Source organism: Sturnus vulgaris, chromosome 33 (assembly GCF_052056855.1).
Source record: "Sturnus vulgaris isolate bStuVul1 chromosome 33, bStuVul1.hap1, whole genome shotgun sequence".
Classification (NCBI taxonomy): Eukaryota; Metazoa; Chordata; class Aves; order Passeriformes; family Sturnidae; genus Sturnus; species Sturnus vulgaris.
In genome coordinates, this window is record NC_142275.1 from 992,565 (window position 1) to 1,014,603 (window position 22,039).

General features: G+C 51.4%; 1 protein-coding gene across 1 annotated transcript in view; it reads right to left on the minus strand.

The window, feature by feature from the left end:
- LOC148220655 (EVI5-like protein) overlaps nt 1-22,039 on the minus strand; it is a 36,161-nt gene that overhangs the window by 12,641 nt on the left and 1,481 nt on the right. Inside the window, 12 exon segments of the mRNA XM_088154918.1 lie at nt 1,790-1,843; nt 2,533-2,593; nt 3,228-3,325; nt 4,815-4,904; nt 7,729-7,872; nt 11,241-11,366; nt 15,920-15,948; nt 15,951-15,993; nt 18,395-18,486; nt 18,489-18,618; nt 20,302-20,536; nt 21,868-22,038. Coding sequence (XP_088011044.1) covers nt 1,790-1,843; nt 2,533-2,593; nt 3,228-3,325; nt 4,815-4,904; nt 7,729-7,872; nt 11,241-11,366; nt 15,920-15,948; nt 15,951-15,993; nt 18,395-18,486; nt 18,489-18,618; nt 20,302-20,536; nt 21,868-22,038 — 1,273 coding nt within the window.

Sequence of the window (22,039 nt, forward strand, 5' to 3'; positions counted from 1 at the left end):
TTGAGGATTTTGGCTCAAAATGAGATTTTGCCCCGAATTGGGGAGATTTTGACCCAAAATTTGAGGATTTTATCCCCAAATTTGAGGATTTTTATACAAAAATTTGACGATTTTTATCCCAAAAGCTGAGGATTTTTTTCCCCAAATTTGAGGAATTTTATCCTAAAATTTGAGGATTTTATCCCCAAATGGGGAATTTTTACCCCAAAATTGAGGGAATTTCTCCCTAAATGTGAAGATTTTGGCTCAAAATGAGATTTTGCCCCAAATTGGGAAGATTTTATCCCAAAATTTGAGGATTTTACCCCAAAATTTGAGGATTTTACCCCAAAATTTGAGGATTTTTATCCCAAAATTTGAGGATTTTACCCCAAAATTTGATTTTATCCCAAACTGGGGAGATTTTACCCCAAAAAAGGAGAGGCCCACAAGGTTTTGGGGTTTTTTTGGGAATTTTGGGGTTTTTTTTAATTCCATGCAGTGTTTGGGGGATTTTTTTTATTGTTTTTTTGGGGTTTTTTTTGGTTGTGTTGGGATTTTTTTTGTTGTTTTTTTTTTAGGTTCCAAGCTGTGTTTTGGGTTTTTCTGAATTTTTTTATTATTTTGTTGTCGTTGTTCCACGCAGTGTTTGGGGATTTTTGAATTTTTTTTCATCTTTTTTTTTGGGTTCCATGAATTGTTTTGAGATTTTTTTTTATTTTTTTAATTTTTGTTCCAAGCTGAGTTTTGGGGTTTTTTTTGAGTTTTTTGGGTTTTTTTGGTTCCAAATTTGGGGTTTCTTTTTTTGTTGTTTTTTTTTTTGTTGTTGTTCCATGCAGTGGTTTGGGATTTTGGTTTTTTTTTGGTATTTTTTGTTCCATGCTGCATTTTGGTTTTATTTTTTATTTTTTGGGTTCCATGCAGTTGTTTTGGGGGTTTTTTGAGTGGTTTTTTTTTGGTTCCATGCAGTGTTTTGGGCTTTTTTGTGATTTTTTTGGGTTTCATGCAGTGTTTTGAGGTTTTTTTGTGGGTTTTTGGGGGGGTTCCAAGCCCTGTTTTGGGGGTTTTTTTGTTTATTTTTTGGGTTCCCAGCCCTGTTTTTGGGTTTTTTGTTGTTTTTTTGGGGTTCCATGCAGTGTTTTTGTGGTTTTTGTTGGTTTTTTTGGGTTCCCAGCCCTGTTTTGGTTTTTTTTTGGTTTTTTTTTTTGTTCCATGCCCTGTTATTGGGTTTTTTGTTGTTTTTTTTTTTGTTGTTCCAAGCCGTGTTTTGGGGTTTTTTGTTGTTTTTTTGTGTTCCCAGCCCTGTTTTTTGGGGTTTTTTGTGGTTTTTTTGGGTTCCATGCAGTGTTTTGTGGTTTTTTGTTGTTTTTCTTTTTGTTCCAAGCCGTGTTTTGGGGTTTTTTTGTTGTTTTTTTTGGGTTCCAAGCCCTGTTTTTGGGTTTTTTTGTTCCAAGCCCTGTTTTGGGGGGGGTTTTCTTGTTTTTTTTTTGTTCCAAGCCGTGTTTTTGGGGGCTTTTGTTGGTTTTTTTGGGTTTCATGCAGTGTTTTTGGGGTTTTTTGTTGTTTATTTTTTGGGTTCCCAGCCCTATTTTTGTGTTTTTTGTTGTTTTTTTGTTGTTCCAAGCCCTGTTTTTGTGTTTTTTGTTGTTTTTTTGTTGTTCCAAGCCCTGTTTTTGTGTTTTTTGTTGTTTTTTTGTGTTCCCAGCCCTGTTTTTGGGGTTTTTTTGTTTATTTTTTGTGTTCCCAGCCCTATTTTTGGGTTTTTTTTGGCCATTTCCGGGGTCCCCCCGGGGGTTTTTGGGGTCCTCACCTTCTCCAGGGTCTCGATTCGCTGCTTCAGCAAACGATTCTCGGAACGGAGACGCTGAGGGGACACGGGGACAGGAGGGGACAACGTCCCCAGGTGTGCCCAGGTGTGCCCAGGTATCCCCAAAGGTGTCTCAAGGTGTCCCCCCAGGTGCCCCCCAGGTGTCCCCAGGTGTGCCCAGGTGTCCCCAGATGTGCTCAGGTATCCCCAGCTGTCCCCAGGTTTTCCCAGATGTCCCCATGTGTCCCCCAGCTGTCCCCAGGTGTCCCCAGATGTCCCCAGGTGTCCCCCAGATATCCCCAGGTGTCCCCAAAGGTGTCTCAAGGTGTCCCCCCAGGTGCCCCCCAGGTGTCCCCAGGTGTCCCCCAGGTATCCCCAGCTGTCCCCAGGTGTCCCCCAGGTGTCCCCAGATGTCCCCAGGTGTCCCCCAGGTGCCCCCAGATGTCCCCCCCGATGTCCCCAGGTGTCCCCCAGGTGTCCCCAGGTGTCCCCAGGTGTCCCCCCAGGTGTCCCCCAGCTGTCCCCAGCTGTCCCCAGGTGTCCCCAGATGTCCCCCAGGTGTCCCCAGGTGTCCCCCAGGTGTCCCCAGCTGTCCCCCCCGATGTCCCCAGGTGTCCCCCAGGTGTCCCCAGGTGTCCCCAGGTGTCCCCAGGTGTCCCCAGGTGTCCCCCAGATGTCCCCCAGCTGTCCCCAGGTGTCCCCAGGTGTCCCCCAGGTGTCCCCAGGTGTCCCCAGCCCTGTCTCACCTTGATCTCGATCTGTTCCTCCATCTCTTTGCTCTTGAGGGCGGCGTATTCCTTCTCCAGCCTGGGGACACAGAAATGGGGACAGGGACAGGGACAGGGACAGGGACAGGGATGGGGACACAGGGACAGGGACAGCCATGGGGACAGGGACAGCCATGGGGACACGGGGACAGCCATGGGGACAGGGATGGTGACACAGGGATGGTGACAGTGACACAGGGATGGTGACAGGGATGGTGACAGTGACACAGGGATGGTGACACAGGGAGGTGACAATGACGGGGATGGTGACAGTGACCTTTTCATTTTCCTGGGGCTGTATTTCACCTGGCAGGGGCACAGGATGAGCACGGGGACAGGGATGGTGACAGGGATGGTGACAGTGACACAGGGATGGTGACAGTGACACAGGGAGGTGACAGTGACACAGGGATGGTGACAGGGATGGTGACAGGGATGGTGACAGTGACACAGGGATGGTGACAGGGATGGTGACAGTGACCTTTTCATTTTCCTGGCGCTGTATTTCACCTGGCAGGCTCTCAGGATGAGCACGGGGACAGGAATGGTGACAGTGACAGGGATGGTGACAGTGACACAGGGATGGTGACAGTGACACAGGGATGGTGACAGGGATGGTGACAGTGACACAGGGATGGTGACACAGGGATGGTGACAGGGATGGTGACAGTGACCTTTTCATTTTCCTGGCGCTGTATTTCACCTGGCAGGCTCTCAGGATGAGGCTGTCGGGGCAGGAGTCGAACTGGTGAGGAATCACAGTCTGGAAATACTGCGGGGACACGGGGGGGTCACAGCACAGCCACACAGACAGACAGACAGACAGCCAGACAGACAGACAGACAAACAGCCAGACAGACAGACAGCCAGACAGACAGCCAGACAGACAGACAGGCAGACAGACAGCCAGACAGCCAGACAGCCAGACAGCCAGACAGCCAGACAGACAGCCAGCCAGACAGACAGACAGCCAGACAGCCAGACAGACAGCCAGACAGACAGCCAGACAGCCAGCCAGACAGCCAGACAGCCAGCCAGACAGACAGACAGACAGCCAGACAGACAGCCAGACAGCCAGACAGACAGACAGCCAGACAGACAGCCAGACAGACAGACAGACAGCCAGACAGACAGACAGACAGGCAGACAGACAGACAGACAGCCAGACAGCCAGACAGACAGGCAGACAGCCAGACAGACAGCCAGACAGACAGACAGCCAGACAGACAGACAGCCAGACAGCCAGACAGCCAGACAGCCAGACAGACAGACAGACAGACAGACAGACAGCCAGACAGACAGACAGATAGACAGACAGCCAGCCAGCCAGACAGACAGACAGCCAGCCAGACAGCCAGACAGCCAGACAGCCAGACAGACAGCCAGCCAGACAGCCAGACAGCCAGACACCAAACATGGGGAAATTCAGAGCAAAAATGGGGAAATCAGAGCAAAAATGGGGAAATTCAGAGCAAATTCACAGCAAAAATGGGGCAAGTCAGAGCAAAAATGGGGGAATTTAGAGCAAAAATGGGGAATTCAGACCAAATCCACCCCAAAACTCATCCCATTGGCTAAACCCATCCCAAAATCCACCCCAAATCCATCCCAAACACCATCCCAAATGACCAGACCCACCCCAACCCCATCCCACTGACCAAAACTATCCCAAATCCACCCCAAACCACCCCAAACCCACCCCATTGACCAAACCCACCCCAAATCCACCCCATTGAACAAATCTATCCCCAATCCACACCAAACCCACCCCAAATCCACCCCAAAACCCAACCCACTGATCAAAACCATCCCAATCCACCCCAAACCCCGTCCCATTGACCAAACCCCCCCAAACCCATCCCAAATTGACCCCAAACCCACCCCAAAACCATCCCATTGACCAAAACTATCCCAAACCCACCCCAAATCCATCCCATTGACCAAACCCACCCCAAACCCCCCCAAACCCACCCCAAACCCACCCCAAACTCACCCCAAACCCCCCCAAACCCATCCCAAACCCACCCCAAACCCACCCCAAACTCACCCCAAACCCCCCCAAACTCACCCCAAACCCACCCCAAACCCACCCCAAACCCATCCCAAACCCACCCCAAACCCACCCCAAACCCACCCCAAACTCACCCCAAACCCCCCCAAACCCATCCCAAACCCATCCCAAACCCACCCCAAACCCCGCCAAACCCCCCCCACTGACCAGCCCCACCCCAAACCCCCCCATCCCCCATCCCCGGCCGTACCCGGGACATTCCCTCCATGTCGAGCTGCACCAGCTGGGCCTGATTGAACTGGAGCAGGGCCACGCCCACCCGGAACACGATCTCCAGCCCCTGCAACGGCCACGGGGCTACCATGGCTACCATGGCTACCATGGCTACCACGGGGGCTACCATGGCTACCATGGCTACCACGGCTACCACGGGGGCTACCATGGCTACCACGGGGGCTACCATGGCTACCATGGCTACCACGGCTACCATGGGGGCTACCATGGCTACCATGGCCACCATGGGGGCTACCATGGCTACCATGGCTACCACGGCTACCATGGGGGCTACCATGGCTACCATGGCCACCATGGGGGCTACCATGGCTACCACAGCTACCATGGGGGCTACCATGGCTACCATGGCCACCATGGGGGCTACCATGGCTACCACGGCTACCATGGCTACCATGGCTACCACGGCTACCATGGCTACCATGGGGGCTACCATGGCTACCATGGCTACCATGGGGGCTACCATGGCTACCATGGCCACCATGGGGGCTACCATGGCTACCACGGCTACCATGGCTACCATGGCTACCATGGCTACCATGGCTACCATGGGGGCTACCATGGCTACCATGGCTACCACGGGGGCTACCATGGCTACCATGGCTACCATGGGGGCTACCATGGCTACCATGGGGGCTACCATGGGGGCTACCATGGCTACCATGGCTACCATGGGGCTACCATGGCTACCATGGGGGCTACCATGGGGCTACCATGGCTACCATGGCCACCATGGGGGCTACCATGGCTACCATGGCTACCATGGGGCTACCATGGCTACCATGGGGGCTACCATGGCTACCACGGGGGCTACCATGGCTACCATGGCTACCATGGGGGCTACCATGGCTACCATGGCTACCATGGGGCTACCATGGCTACCATGGGGCTACCATGGCTACCACGGGGGCTACCATGGCTACCATGGCTACCATGGCCACCATGGCTACCACAGGGGCTACCATGGCCACCATGGCTACCATGGGGGCTACCATGGCTACCATGGCTACCATGGCTACCATGGGGGCTACCATGGCTACCATGGCCACCATGGCTACCATGGGGGCTACCATGGCTACCATGGCTACCATGGGGCTACCATGGGGGCTACCATGGCTACCATGGGGCCACCATGGCCACCCCAGGGCCACCTCAGGACATCCCAGGTGACCATGGCCACCTCGGGGCCACTGTGGCCACCTCAGGTCACGCCATGGCCACCTCGGATCACCCCATGGCCACCACGGGTCACACCATGGCCACCTCAGGTCACCCCATGGCCACCTCAGGTCACCCCATGGCCACCACGGGTCACCCCATGGCCACCACGGGTCACACCATGGCCACCTCGGGTCACCCCATGGCCACCACGGGTCACCCCATGGCCACCACGGGTCACCCCATGGCCACCAGCCCCCGTCCCCAGGGTTGCTCTCGGGGGATCCCGGTCCCCCCCATTCCCGTTTGTGAGGGATTTGCTCAAACCCCAAATTCCGGGATTATTCCTCTCACCCCAAACCCACATTTGGAAGGATTTGCTCAAAGCCTGAAATTTGGAGGGATTGGATCCATCCCAAACTCATTTCTGGGGGATTGGATCCATCCCAAACTCATTTCTGGGGGATTGGATCCATCCCAAACTCATTTTTAGGGGATTGGATCCATCCCAAACTCATTTCTGGGGGATTGGATCCATCCCAAACTCATTTTTGGGGGATTGGATCCATCCCAAACTCATTTCTGGGGGATTGGATCCATCCCAAACTCATTTTTAGGGGATTTCATCGACCCCAAACTCAATTTTTGAGGGGTTTGATCCACCCCAAACCCATTTTTGGAGGGATTTCATTGGTCAAACCCAACCCCATTTCTGAAGGATTTGCTCAATCCCAACTCATTTTTGAAGGATTTTGATCCAACCCAACCCCATTTTTGAAGGATTTTCTCACTCCCAGCCCCGTTTTTGATGGATTTAGACCCCCCCAGGCCGGGTTTTGGTTATTTTGACCCCCCCAGGCCGGGTTTTGGTTATTTTGACCCCCCCAGGGCGGGTTTTTGATGGATTTAGACCCTCCCCAGCCCCATTTTTGGGGGTTCTGACCCCCCCAGGCCGGGTTTTTGGTGGATTTAGATCCCCCACCCCCATTTTGGGGGGTTTGGAAGCCCCCAGGGCGGGTTTTTCATGGATTTAGACCCTCCCCAGCCCCGTTTTTGGGGGTTTTGAAGCCCTCAGCCCCATTTTTGGTTATTTTGACCCCCCCAGGGCGGGTGTTTGATGAATTTTGCCCCCCCCCAGCCCCTTTTTTGGTGGATTTAGATCCCCCCAGCCCCATTTTTGGGGGTTCTGACCCCCCCAGGCCGGGTTTTGATGGATTTAGACCCTCCCCAGCCCCATTTTTGGGGGTTCTGACCCCCCAGGCCGGGTTTTTGATGGATTTTGACCCCCCAGCCCCATTTTTGATGGATTTTGACCCCCCCAGGGCGGGTTTTTGGTGGATTCTGACCCCCCCAGCCCCGTTTTTGGGGGTTCTGACCCCCCCAGGGCCGGGTTTTTAGTGGATTTAGATCCCCCCAGCCCCATTTTTGATGGATTTAGACCCCCCAGCCCCGTTTTTGGTTATTTTGACCCCCCCAGGGCGGGTTTTGATGGATTTTGACCCCCCCAGGGCGGGTTTTTGGTGGATTTTGACCCCCCCAGCCCCATTTTTGGTGGATTTTGACCCCCCCAGGGCGGGTTTTTTTTGGTTATTTTGATCCCCCCAGCCCCATTTTTGGGGGTTTTGACCCCCCCAGGGTGGGTTTTTTTGGTTATTTTGACCCCCCAGCCCCATTTTTGTTTATTTTGACCCCCCCAGGGCGGGCTTTGGGGCTACCTCGTACATGAAGATGTCGAAGACTCGCGTGGCCACGGGCAGGGGGAAGGTGGTCAGGAACAGGGTGAGGAACCAGGACGAGGCAAACATGGAGGGCAGGAAACTCTGGGAGCGGAAATGAACGCTCAGCTCGGGCAGCTGCTCCTGGCACACGGAAATGGGGAAATGGGGATAAAAATGGGGATAAAATGGGGAAATGGGGATAAAAATGGGGATAAAAATGGGGAAATGGGGGGATAATGGGATAAAAATGGGGAAATGGGGGAAAATGGGGATAAAATGGGGAAATGGGGATAAAAATGGGGGGAAATGGGGGAAAATGGGGATAAAAATGGGAGTTTGGGGGGATAATGGGGATAAAAATGGGGAATTGGGGGGAAAAATGGGGATAAAAATGGGAGTTTGGGGGGGAAATGGGGATAAAAATGGGGAAATGGGGGAAAATGGGGATAAAAATGGGGAAATGGGGGGGAAATGGGGATAAAAATGGGAGTTTGGGGGGGAAATGGGGATAAAAATGGGAGTTTGGGGGAATAATGGGGATAAAAATGGGAGTTTGGGGGATAATGGGGATAAAAATGGGGATAAAAATGGGGAAATGGGGGAAAATGGGGATAAAAATGGGAATAAAATGGGAGTTTGGGGGGAAATGGGGATAAAATGGGGAAATGGGGGGAAAATGGGGATAAAAATGGGAGTTTGGGGGAAAATGGGGATAAAAATGGGGATAAAATGGGAGTTTGGGGGATAATGGGGATAGAAATGGGGAATTGGGGGGAAATGGGGATAAAAATGGGAGTTTGGGGGGATAATGGGGATAAAAATGGGAATTCAAGGGGATAATGGGGATAAAAATGGGAGTTTGGGGGGGGAAATGGGAATTTGGGGGTGGGTTTCGGGGGGAAATGGAAATTGGGGGGAAAAATGGGAGTTTGGGGAGGAAAAAAATGGGGAAAAAAATGGGAGTTTGGGGGGAAATGGAGATAAAAATGGGGAAATGGGGGGGAATTGGGAATAAAAATGGGAGTTTGGGGGGGAAATGGGAATAAAAATGGGAGTTTGGGGGGATAATGGGGATAAAAATGGGAGTTTGGGGGGGAAATGGGGATAAAAATGGGAGTTTGGGGGGGAAATGGGGATAAAAATGGGAGTTTGGGGGGATAATGGGGATAAAATGGAAGTTTGGGGGGATAATGGGGATAAAAATGGGAGTTTGGGGGGAAAAATGGGAATTAGGGGAAAATGGGAATTGGGGGTGAGTTTGGGGATAAAAAGGGGAATTTGGGGTCAGGCAAAAACGGGAATTCAGGGCTGGATTGAGGGACAGAAATGGGAATTCGGGGTCTGGACATGGGGACAGAAATGGGAATTGGGGAGGGCCTGTCCCTGTCCCATCCCTGTCCCCATCCCTGTCCCCTGTGTCCCTGTCCCCATCCCTGTCCCCACCCCTGTCCCCATCCCTGTCCCCACCCCTGTCCCCTCTGTCCCCATCCCTGTCCCATCCCTGTCCCCATCCCTGTCCCCATCCCTGTCCCACCCCTGTCCCATCCCTGTCCCCTCCCTGTCCCCGTCCCCTGTCCCATCCCTGTCCCCATCCCTGTCCCCATCCCTGTCCCCATCCCTGTCCCCGTCCCCTGTCCCATCCCTGTCCCATCCCTGTCCCATCCCTGTCCCCATCCCTGTCCCATCCCTGTCCCCACCCCTGTCCCATCCCTGTCCCCATCCCTGTCCCATCCCTGTCCCCACCCCTGTCCCCATCCCTGTCCCCATCCCTGTCCCCGTCCCCTGTCCCATCCCTGTCCCCATCCCTGTCCCCATCCCTGTCCCCGTCCCCTGTCCCTGTCCCATCCCTGTCCCATCCCTGTCCCATCCCTGTCCCCATCCCTGTCCCCATCCCTGTCCCCATCCCTGTCCCATCCCTGTCCCCTGGGTCCCCTGTCCCCTGTGTCCCTGACCTCTGTGTCCCCTCTGTCCATGTCTGTGTCCCCTGTGTCCCTGCCTGTCCCCTTGTCCCTGTCTCGTGTCCCTGTCCCCTGGATGTCCCCTGTGTCCCTGTGCCCTGTGTGTCCCCTGACCTCTGTGTCCCCTTTGTCCCTGTCCCCTGGATGTCCCCTGTGTCCCTGTGCCCTGTGTGTCCCCTGACCTCTGTGTCCCCTTTGTCCCTGTCCCCTGGACGTCCCCTGTGTCCCTGCCTGTCCCCAGTGTCCCCAGTGTGTCCCCGTGTCCCTGTCCCAGTATCCCCAGTATCCCCAGTACCCCAGTATCCCAGTCTCCCCAGTATTCCCAGTGTCCCCAGTGTGTCCCAGTATCCCCAGTGTCCCCAGTATTCCCAGTGTGTCCCAGTGTCCCCAGTCTCCCCAGTGTGTCCCAGTCCCCCCAGTATTCCCAGTCTCCCCAGTGTGTCTCCATTGTGTCCCCAGTGTGTCCCAGTCCCCCCAGTCCCCCCAGTCCCCCCAGTCCCCCCAGTGCCCCCAGTCCCCCCAGTATCCCCAGTCCCCCCAGTCCCCCCAGTGTGTCCCCAGTGCCCCCAGTGTGTCCCCAGTGTGTCCCCAGTGTGTCCCCAGTGTATCCCCAGTGTGTCCCCAGTGTATCCCCAGTGTGTCCCCAGTGTGTCCCCAGTGTCTCCCCAGTGTGTCCCCAGTGTGTCCCCAGTGTGTCCCCAGTGTATCCCCAGTGTGTCCCCAGTGTGTCCCCAGTGTGTCCCCAGTATCCCCAGTGTATCCCCAGTGTGTCCCCAGTGTGTCCCCAGTGTATCCCCAGTGTATCCCCAGTGTATCCCCAGTGTATCCCCAGTGTGTCCCCAGTGTGTCCCCAGTGTGTCCCCAGTGTATCCCCAGTGTGTCCCCAGTGTGTCCCCAGTGTGTCCCCAGTGTATCCCCAGTGTGTCCCCAGTGTATCCCCAGTGTGTCCCCAGTGTGTCCCCAGTGTATCCCCAGTGTATCCCCAGTGTGTCCCCAGTGTATCCCCAGTGTGTCCCCAGTGTATCCCCAGTGTGTCCCCAGTGTGTCCCCAGTGTATCCCCAGTGTGTCCCCAGTGTATCCCCAGTGTGTCCCCAGTGTGTCCCCAGTGTGTCCCCAGTGTGTCCCCAGTGTATCCCCAGTGTATCCCCAGTGTGTCCCCAGTGTGTCCCCAGTGTGTCCCCAGTGTATCCCCAGTGTGTCCCCAGTGTGTCCCAGTGTCCCCAGTGTCTCCCCAGTGTGTCCCCAGTGTATCCCCAGTGTGTCCCCAGTGTGTCCCCAGTGTGTCCCCAGTGTGTCCCCAGTGTATCCCCAGTGTGTCCCCAGTGTGTCCCCAGTATCCCCAGTGTGTCCCCAGTGTGTCCCCAGTGTGTCCCCAGTATCCCCAGTGTCCCCAGTGTGTCCCCAGTGTGTCCCCAGTGTCTCCCCAGTCTCCCCAGTGCCCCCAGTCCCCCCAGTGCCCCCAGTCCCCCCAGTCCCCCCAGTCCCCCCAGTGTGTCCCCAGTCCCCCCAGTCCCCCCAGTGTCCCCAGTCCCCCCAGTGTCCCCAGTCACCTGCAGCAGGATCTCCAGCTGGTAGATGCAGAGGCCGAGCTGGGCCATGCTGGGTGTGAAGAGCTCCCGCAGCCGATACTCCTGCATGAGGCGCACGAACACGCTGAACGCCTCCTCCTCGGGCATCTGGGACAGAATTCCCAAAAAAAATAATCCTGGGAATCCCATCAGAGTCCTGGGAATCCCATCATAAACCCGGGAATCCCATCAAAGGCTGAACGCCTCCTCCTCGGGCATCTGGGACAGAATTCCCAAAAAAAATAATAATGGGAATGGGCATCAGAACCCTGGGAATGTCATCAGGGTCCTGGGAATCCCATCAAAGGCTGAACGCCTCCTCCTCGGGCATCTGGGGACAATTCCCAAAAAAATAATCCTGGGAATCCCATCAAAGGCTGAACGCCTCCTCCTCGGGCATCTGGGGGGCAGAATTCCCAAAAAAATAATCCTGGGAATCCCATCAGAGTCCTGGGAATCCCATCAGAACCCTGGGAATCCCATCAAAGGCTGAACGCCTCCTCCTCGGGCATCTGGGACAGAATTCCCAAAAAAATAATCCTGGGAATCCCATCAGAGTCCTGGGAATCCCATCAGAACCCTGGGAATCCCATCAAAGGCTGAACGCCTCCTCCTCGGGCATCTGGGGGAGAATTCCCAAAAAAATAATCCTGGGAATCCCATCAGAGTCCTGGGAATCCCATCAGAACCCTGGGAATCCCATCAAAGGCTGAACGCCTCCTCCTCGGGCATCTGGGACACAATTCCCAAAAAAATAATGGGAATGATCCCATCAGAACCCTGGGAATGTCATCAAAGGCTGAACGCCTCCTCCTCGGGCATCTGGGGGGAGAATTCCCGAAAAAAATAATGGGAATGATCCCATCAGAACCCTGGGAATGTCATCAAAGGCTGAACGCCTCCTCCTCGGGCATCTGGGGGGCAGAATTCCCAAAAAAATAATAATGGGAATGTCATCAAAGGCTGAACGCCTCCTCCTCGGGCATCTGGGACAGAATTCCCAAAAAAATAATGGGAATGGGCATCAGAACCCTGGGAATCCCATCAAAGGCTGAACGCCTCCTCCTCGGGCATCTGGGACAGAATTCCCAAAAAAATAATGGGAATGATCCCATCAGAGTCCTGGGAATCCCATCAAAGGCTGAACGCCTCCTCCTCGGGCATCTGGGGGGAGAATTCCCAAAAAAATAATCCTGGGAATCCCATCAGAACCCTGGGAATCCCATCAGAACCCTGGGAATTCCCATCAAAGGCTGAACGCCTCCTCCTCGGGCATCTGGGGGAGAATTCCCAAAAAAATAATGGGAATGATCCCATCAGAACCCTGGGAATGTCATCAAAGGCTGAACGCCTCCTCCTCGGGCATCTGGGGGGCAGAATTCCCGAAAAAAATAATGGGAATGATCCCATCAGAACCCTGGGAATGTCATCAAAGGCTGAACGCCTCCTCCTCGGGCATCTGGGGGAGAATTCCCAAAAAAATAATAATGGGAATGGGCATCAGAACCCTGGGAATCCCATCAGAACCCTGGGAATCCCATCAAAGGCTGAACGCCTCCTCCTCGGGCATCTGGGGGAGAATTCCCAAAAAAATAATCCTGGGAATCCCATCAGAGTCCTGGGAATCCCATCAGAACCCTGGGAATTCCCATCAAAGGCTGAACGCCTCCTCCTCGGGCATCTGGGACAGAATTCCCAAAAAAATAATCCTGGGAATCCCATCAGAGTCCTGGGAATCCCATCAGAACCCTGGGAATCCCATCAAAGGCTGAACGCCTCCTCCTCGGGCATCTGGGGGAGAATTCCCAAAAAAATAATCCTGGGAATCCCATCAGAGTCCTGGGAATCCCATCAGAACCCTGGGAATCCCATCAAAGGCTGAACGCCTCCTCCTCGGGCATCTGGGACACAATTCCCAAAAAAATAATGGGAATGATCCCATCAGAACCCTGGGAATGTCATCAAAGGCTGAACGCCTCCTCCTCGGGCATCTGGGGGGAGAATTCCCGAAAAAAATAATGGGAATGATCCCATCAGAACCCTGGGAATGTCATCAAAGGCTGAACGCCTCCTCCTCGGGCATCTGGGGGGCAGAATTCCCAAAAAAATAATAATGGGAATGTCATCAAAGGCTGAACGCCTCCTCCTCGGGCATCTGGGACAGAATTCCCAAAAAAATAATGGGAATGGGCATCAGAACCCTGGGAATCCCATCAAAGGCTGAACGCCTCCTCCTCGGGCATCTGGGACAGAATTCCCAAAAAAATAATGGGAATGATCCCATCAGAGTCCTGGGAATCCCATCAAAGGCTGAACGCCTCCTCCTCGGGCATCTGGGGGGAGAATTCCCAAAAAAATAATCCTGGGAATCCCATCAGAACCCTGGGAATCCCATCAGAACCCTGGGAATCCCATCAGAACCCTGGGAATTCCCATCAAAGGCTGAACGCCTCCTCCTCGGGCATCTGGGGGAGAATTCCCAAAAAAATAATGGGAATGATCCCATCAGAACCCTGGGAATGTCATCAAAGGCTGAACGCCTCCTCCTCGGGCATCTGGGGGGCAGAATTCCCGAAAAAAATAATAATGGGAATGTCATCAAAGGCTGAACGCCTCCTCCTCGGGCATCTGGGACACAATTCCCAAAAAAATAATCCTGGGAATCCCATCAGAGTCCTGGGAATTCCATCAGAATCCTGGGAATCCCATCAGAGTCCTGGGAATTCCATCAGAACCCTGGGAATTCCCATCAAAATCCAAATATTCCCATGAAAATCCTGCCATTCCCATCAAAGGCTGAACGCCTCCTCCTCGGGCATCTGGGACACAATTCCCAAAAAAAATATTGGGAATGGGCATCAGGGTCCTGGGAATGTCATCAGAATCCTGGGAATTCACATGAAAATCCTGATATTCCCATCAAAATCCCACAATTGTCATGGAATTGAGAGAATTCTCATCACAACCTTGGAATTCCAGGGAAAAAACCTGAAAATTCCAATCAAAATTCCAGGAATTCCCATTAAAAATCCTGGATTTCCCATCAAAAATTCCATAATTCTCATGGGGACTGAGGGAAATTCCATCAAAAACTTGGAATTCTGGAAAAAAAAATGAAAATTCCAACCAAAATTCCAGGAATTTCCATCAAAATTTTGGGAATTCCATCAAATCCTGGAATTCCCACAAAAACCTCTGGAATGCCTCAAAAAAAAAAATCCCAGGATTCCCATCAAGACGCTGAAATTCCAAGAAAAACCCCCAGAATTCCACCCCAAAATTCTCCAGAAAAAAAAAAAAACAACAAAATTCCCAGAAAATAACCTCAGAATTCCCAGAAAAAAACAGAAATTTTCCAGAAAAAAAACCCCGAAATTCCAGAAAAAAAAACCAACCTGGAATTCCCAAAAAACCCCAAATTCTCCAGATAAGAAAAAACCAAAATTCCCAGAAAAAACCCCAAAATTTTCCAGAAAAAAACCCCAAAATTCAAGAAAAAACCGCCAGAATTCCCAGAGAATAACCCCAAAATTACGAGAAAAAAAACCTGAAATTCTCCAGAAAAAAACCAAACAAAATTCCCAGAAAATAACCCCAAAATTCCAAGAAAAACTCCCAGAATTCCACCCCAAAATTCCCCAGAAAAAAACCCGAAACTCCTCAGAAAAAAAAACCAAATTCCAAGAAAAAAACCAAATTCCCAGAAAAAAACCCCAAATTCCCCAGAAAACGCCAGAATTCCCCAACCCCCCCAGAATTCCCAAAAAAAACCCCCAGAATTCCAGACAAAAAAGCCAAAATTCACAGAAAAAAAGGAAATTAAAAAAAAAATAATCCAAGAAAAAACCCAAAATTAAAAAAAACCCCACACCTCAAAATTCCCAGAAAAAACCTGAAATTCTCCAGAAAAAAACCCCAAAATTCCAGAAAAAAACCCAAAATTCCTAGGAAAACCCCCAAATTTCCAAAAAAAAAAAAAAAAAACCCAAACCAAAATTCCCAGAAAAAAAACCAAAATTTTCCATAGAAAAATAAAAATTCCTAGAAAATAACCCAAAATTCTCCATTAAAAAATCCCAGAATTCCCAGAAAAAAAAACAAAATCCCAGAAAACCCCAGAATTCCCCAAAACCCCCCAGAATTCCCCAAAAAAACCCAAAATTCCCAGAAAAAAAAACCAAAATTCCCCAGAAAAAACCCCTGAAATTCTCCATAAAAAACCCAAAATTCCCAGAAAAAGAAAAAAACAAAATTCCCCAGAAAAAAACCTGAAGTTCTCCATAAAAAAACCCCAAAATTCTCCATTAAAAAAATAAAAATTCCCAGAAAAAAACTGAAATTCTCCATAAAAAAAATAAAATTCCTAGAAAATAACCCCAAAATCCCCAGAAAAAAACCCCAAATTTCCCAAGAAAGCCCCCAAAATTCCCAGAAAAAAAAAAACAAAATTTCCCCAAAAAGCCCCCAAAATTCCCAGAAAAAACCCCAAAATTCCCAGAAAAAAACCCTGAAATTCTCCATTAAAAACCCCAAAATTCCCAGAAAAAATGCCAAAATTCCAGAAAAAAAGCCCAAAATTCCCAGAAAAAAAAAAAACAAATTCCCCCAACCCCCCAGAATCCCAAAAATCCCCAAAATTCCCAAATTTCCGGATTTCTCACCTGCATGAGCAGCAATCCCACGATGAAGCGCTGCCCTGGCAGTATCCGACCTCCCGATCCACCAGAGAATAGGCCTGGGAAAATGCCCAAAACCCACTGAAATCACCCCAAAAAATCCCTGAAACAGCCAAAATATCCACTGAAATCACCCCAAAAAATCCCTGAAACATCCCAAAATATCCACTGAAATCACCCCAAAAAATCCCTGAAACAGCCCAGAAATGTCCCAAAAAATCCTGAAACATCCCAAAATATCCACTGAAATCACCCCAAAAAATCCCTGAAACATCCCAAAATATCCACTGAAATCACCCAAAAAATCCCTGAAACATCCCAAAAATATCCACTGAAATCACCCCAAAAAATCCCTGAAACATCCCAAAAATATCCACTGAAATCACCCCAAAAAATCCCTAAAACATCCCAAAAATATCCACTGAAATCATCCCAAAAATCCCTGAAACAGCTCAAAAATATCCACTGAAATCACCCCAAAAAATCCCTGAAACAGCTCAAAAATATCCACTGAAATCACCCCAAAAAATCCCTGAAACAGCCCAGAAATGTCCCCAAAAAATCCTAAAACATCCCAGAAATATCCCCAAAAATCACCACAAAAAATCCCTGAAACGTCCCAAAAATATCCCCAAAAAATCCCTGAAACATCCCAAAAATATCCACTGAAATCACCCCAAAAATCCCTGAAACGTCCCAAAAATATCCCCAAAAAATCCCTGAAACATCCCAAAAATCACCCCAAAAAATCCCTGAAACATCTCAAAAATCACCCCAAAAAATCCCTGAAACATCCCAGAAAATGCCCCCCAAAAATCCCTAAAACATCCCAAAAATCACCCCCAAAATTCCCCAAAAAATCCCCAAAAATCACCCCAAAAAATCCCCCAAAACATAAAAAAAAAAATGCCCCAAAATCCCCCCAAAACATCCCAAAAATATCCCAAAAATCCCCCAAAATTCCCCCAAAAATGACCAAAAATCCCCCAAAAAAATCCCAAATTCCCACCAAAATCCCGCAAAAAACCCCAACAAATTCCTCTCAAAAAAACCCAAAAATCCCCCAAAAATTCCCGCAAAAAATCCCCCCAAATTCCCCCCAAAAAGTCCCGCAAAAAAAAAAAAAATCCCTCCCCAAAAAAACCCCAAATCCCCCAAAAAGTCCTGCAAAAATTCCCCCGAAAAATCCCAAAAATCCCCCAAAAAAACCCTAAAAAATCCCCAAAATCCCGAAAAAAATCCCCAAAATCTCCCAAGAATCCCCAAAAATTCTCCAAAATCCCCAAAATATCCACAAAATCCCCCAAAAAGTCCCCAAAAATCCCCCCAAATCCCTAAAAATCCCAAAAATCCCCAAAATGCCCCAACCCAGCCCGGTGCCAGCCCAGGCAGTGTCCCGTGTCCCCAAATCGGTGTCACCTTAGTGACGGTCACCGATCATCCCCTGTCCCTGTGCCACCCCCGTGTCCCCAAAGTGTCCCCAAGGTGTCACCTTCATGACGTTGAGGAGCTCCTCCTGTCCCTGTCCCACCTCTGATCCCTGTCCCAGTGTCACCCCCGTGTCCCCAAAGTGTCCCCAGGTTGTCACCTTTGTGACACTGAAGAGCTTCTGCTGGCCCAGGCTGTCCTGGCTCTGTCCCTGTCCAGTGCCACCCCATGTCCCTGTCCCCAAATTGTCACCTTCATGACACTGAACAGCACCTCCTGTCCCACACCAGATCAATGTCCCAGTGACACCCCCATGTCCCAAGGTGTCACCTTCATGACGTCGAAGAGCTCCTCCTGTCCCTGTCCCTGTCCCACCCCAGCTCAGTGTCCCAGTGCCACCCCCATGTCCCCTGTCCCCAAGGTGTCACCTTCATGACGTTGAAGAGCATCTCCTGTCCACCCCAGCCAGTGTCCCAGTGCCACCCCAGCCAGTGTCCCAGTGTCCCCAAGGTGTCACCTTCATGACGTTGAAGAGCTCCTCCTGTCCCTGTCCCTGTCCCACCCCAGTCCAGTGTCCCCATGTCCCCAGGTGTCACCTTCATGACGTTGAAGAGCTCCTCCTGTCCCAGTGCCACCCCTGACCCTGTCCCAGTGCCACCCCCATGTCCCCCAAACTGTCCCCAAATGTCACCTTCATGACGTTGAAGAGCACCTCCTGGCACACCCCAGCCCAGTGTCCAGTGCCACCCCACCCCCATGTCCCCAAACTGTCCCCAGGTGTCACCTTCATGACGTTGAAGAGCACCTCCTGTCCCTGTCCCTGTCCCACCCCAGCTCAGTGTCCCCATGTCCCCAGGTGTCACCTTCATGACGTTGAAGAGCACCTCCTGGCCCTGGCCCTGTCCAGTGCCACCCCTGACCCTGTCCAGTGCCACCCCCATGTCCCCTGTCCCCAAATTGTCACCTTCATGACGTTGAAGAGCACCTCCTGTCCCACCCCAGCCCAGTGTCCCCATGTCCCCAAATTGTCACCTTCATGACGTTGAAGAGCACCTCCTGGCCCAGGCTGTGGTGGCCCTTGAAGAAGTCGTGCTCGGGGTAGGTGCGGGCGATGTCCCTGCGATGAGGCGCTCGCAGGGGGAGCTCATGCGCAGCAGCCGCGAGTACTGAGCCTTGAGCGGCAGCTCGGCCGCGCGGCACAGCAGCTGCCACACCACGGCTCGGAAATGCTGCGGGATCCCCTTCCGGATCAGCTCCTAGGGGACAATGGGGACATCCCAAATGTCACCCCAAATGTCACCCCAAACCCCTAAATGTCACCCAAACTCATCCCAGTGACCCCAAACCCGCTGTTCCCGCTCCAGGGCACAGCAGCTGCCACACGACAGGACGGAAATGCTGCGGGATCCCCTTCCGGATCAGCTCCTGGGGACAATGGGGACATCCCAAATGTCACCCCAAACCCCAAATGTCACCCTAAACCTGGCCCTAAAACCCCCAAACTCATCCCAGTGACCCCAAACCCCGCTGTCCCCGCTCCAGGGCACAGCAGCTGCCACACCACGGCTCGGAAATGCTGCGGGATCCCCTTCCGGATCAGCTCCTGGGGACAATGGGGACATCCCAAATGTCACCCTAAATGTCACCCCAAACCCCAAATGTCACCCTAAACCTGGCCCTAAAACCCCCCAAACGCCGCTGTCCCCGCTCCAGGGCACAGCAGCTGCCACACCACGGCTCGGAAATGCTGCGGAATCCCCTTCCGGATCAGCTCCTGGCACAGGGAAACCCCAAAGGTCACCCTAAAACCCAAACGTGACCCTAAACCTGACCCCAAAAACCGAAATGTCACCCTAAACTGACCCCAAACCCACAAACGTGACCCCAAACTCATCCCATGGACCCCAAATCTGCTGCACTGCACAGCAGCTGCCACACAATGGCACGGATCAACTCCTGGGGACAGTGGGAACATCCCAAATGTCACCCTAAATGTCACCCTAAATCCTAAATGTGACCCTAAACCTGGCCCTAAAACCCCAAAGATGACCCTAAACCTGACCCCAAACCCCAAATGTGACCCTAAACCTGACCCAAACCCGAAATGTCACCCTAAACCTGACCCCAAACCCCAAATGGGACCCTAAACCTGGCCCTAAAACCCAAATGTGACCCTAAACCTGACCCCAAAACCCAAATGGGACCCTAAACCTGGCCCTAAAACCCCAAATGTGACCCCTAAACCTGACCCCAAACCCCAAATGTGACCCTAAACCTGACCCAAAGCCACAACGTGACCCCAAACTCATCCAGCGGCTCCTGGGGACAGTGGGGACATCGGGGCCATCCCCACTGCCTTGGTCTGACCCCAACACGTCACCCCAAACGTCACCCCAAAGTGACCCCAAACGTCACCCCACATGTGAATTCCCCACTCCCACCCCAAAACCTCCCAAATTTCCCACTCCCATCCCAAAAACACCCAAAATTGGACAAATCCACCCGAAAACCCCATTCCATTGGATAAATCCATCCCAAAACCCCTCAAATTCCCCACTCCCACCCCAAATCCCCCCTGAATCCCCACTCCCACCCCAAAACCCACCGAATTACCCATTCCCACCCTAAAAACCCCCCGAATTCCCCAAACCCAATCCAAAACCTCCCAAATTCCCCACTCCCACTCTAAAAAAACCCTGAATTCCCCACTCCCACCCCAACCCCCCCCAAATTCCCCATTCCCACCCCAAAAACCCCCCGAATTACCCAATTCCACCCAAAAACCCCCAAAATTTCCCACTCCCACACCAAAACTCCCAAATTTCCCACTCCTAACCCCAAAACCCCCCCCAAATTCCCGCTCCCCACCCCAAATTTCCCCACTCCCACCCCAAACCCCCCCCGAATTTCCCCCCCTCCTGCCCCCGAGGGCAGCACACCTTGAGCAGTTTCTCCTTCTTCCTCCTCCACTCGTGCCAGTCGCTGACGATGCGGCCCCAGAGGCTCCAGGTGTCCTCGTCCAGGTGGCCCGGGTGGCCCGGGTGGCCCGGGTGGCCCGGGTGGCCCAGGTGGCCCAGGTGGGCCGAGGCTGCAGCGCCACCCACAGGTGAGGAGCGGCTGCTGCGGCGCGAGCCCTGAACCGAGCACAGAGATTTGGAGTCGGCCTCGAGGAGCCTGGGGACAGTGGGCAAAATCCGCATTAAATCCACATTAAATCCATCCTAAATGGCATTAAATGCATCCTAAATCCACCCTAATGGCCTGAAATCCAGCCTAAATCCATCCTAAATGGGCCTCAAATCCAGCCAGAACTGAGCTAAAACTGAGCTGAAACTGAGCTGAAACTGAAGCTAAAACTGAGCTGAAACTGAGCTAAAACTGAGCTGAAACTGTGCTGAAACTGAGCTGAAACTGAGCCAGAACTGAGCTAAAACTGAGCTGAAACTGAGCTGAAACTGAGCTAAAACTGAGCTGAAACTGAGCTAAAACTGAGCCAGAACTGAGCTAAAACTGAGCTAAAACTCAGCTAAAACTGAGCTAAAACTGAGCTAAAACTGAACCAGAACTGACCCAAAATCCAACCCAAATGGGCCCAAAATCCACCCAAAATCCACCCTAAATGGACACAAAATCCACCCTAAATGGACACAAAATCCACCCTAAATCCACTCTAAATGGGCACAAAATGGGCCTGAAATCCACCCTGAATGGCCCAAAATCCACCCTAAATCCAGAAAAAATCCAGCCAAAATCGACCCTAAATGGGCCCAAAATCCACCCTAAATCCACCCAAAATGGGCCCAAAATCCACCCTGAACTGACCTAAAAACTGAGCCAGAACTGACCTGAAACTGACCCAAAACTGACCCACAAAAATGGAAATATTGACCCCAAAATGGAAATATTCCCCCAAAAATGGAAATATTGACCCCAAAAATGGAAATATTGACCCCAAATGACCCCAAAAATGGAAATATTGCCTGAAAACCAAACAAAATGGAAATATTCCCCTGAAAATGGAAATATTGCCCCCAAAATGACCCCAAAAATGGAAATACTGATCCCAAAAATGTAAATATTCGACTCAAATGACCCCAAAAATGGAAAATATTGATCCCAAAATCACCTCAAAAATGGAAATATTGATCCAAAATCACCTCAAAAATGGAAATATTGCTGGAAAACCATCCCAAAAATGGAAATATTGAACTCATAGTGACCCCATAAATGGAACTATTGAGCCCAAAATGGAACTATGGCCCCAAATGACCCCAAAAATGGCAATAATTTATAAAATATTTTACAAATCCCCTCTCTCACTGGTTCTGCTCCTTGAGCTTGGCCAGCAGCTCCAGAAATGGAGAAAGTGCCCCAAAAATGACCCCAAAAATGGAAATATTGACCCCAAAAAATGGAAACATTCCCTGAAAACCATCCCAAAACCGGAACTATTGCCCCAAATGACCCAAAAATGCCAATATTTTATAAATACTTTTAATCCTCACCGGTTCTGCTCCTCCAGCTTGGCCAGCAGCTCTCTGTCTCCAGGGCTCAGTCCGCTGTCACTGTCATTGTCATTGTCATTGTCCTTGTCCTTGTCATTGTCATTGGACTTGTCATTGTCCTTGTCATTGTCATTGGACTTGTCATTGTCCTTGTCATTGGACTTGTCATTGA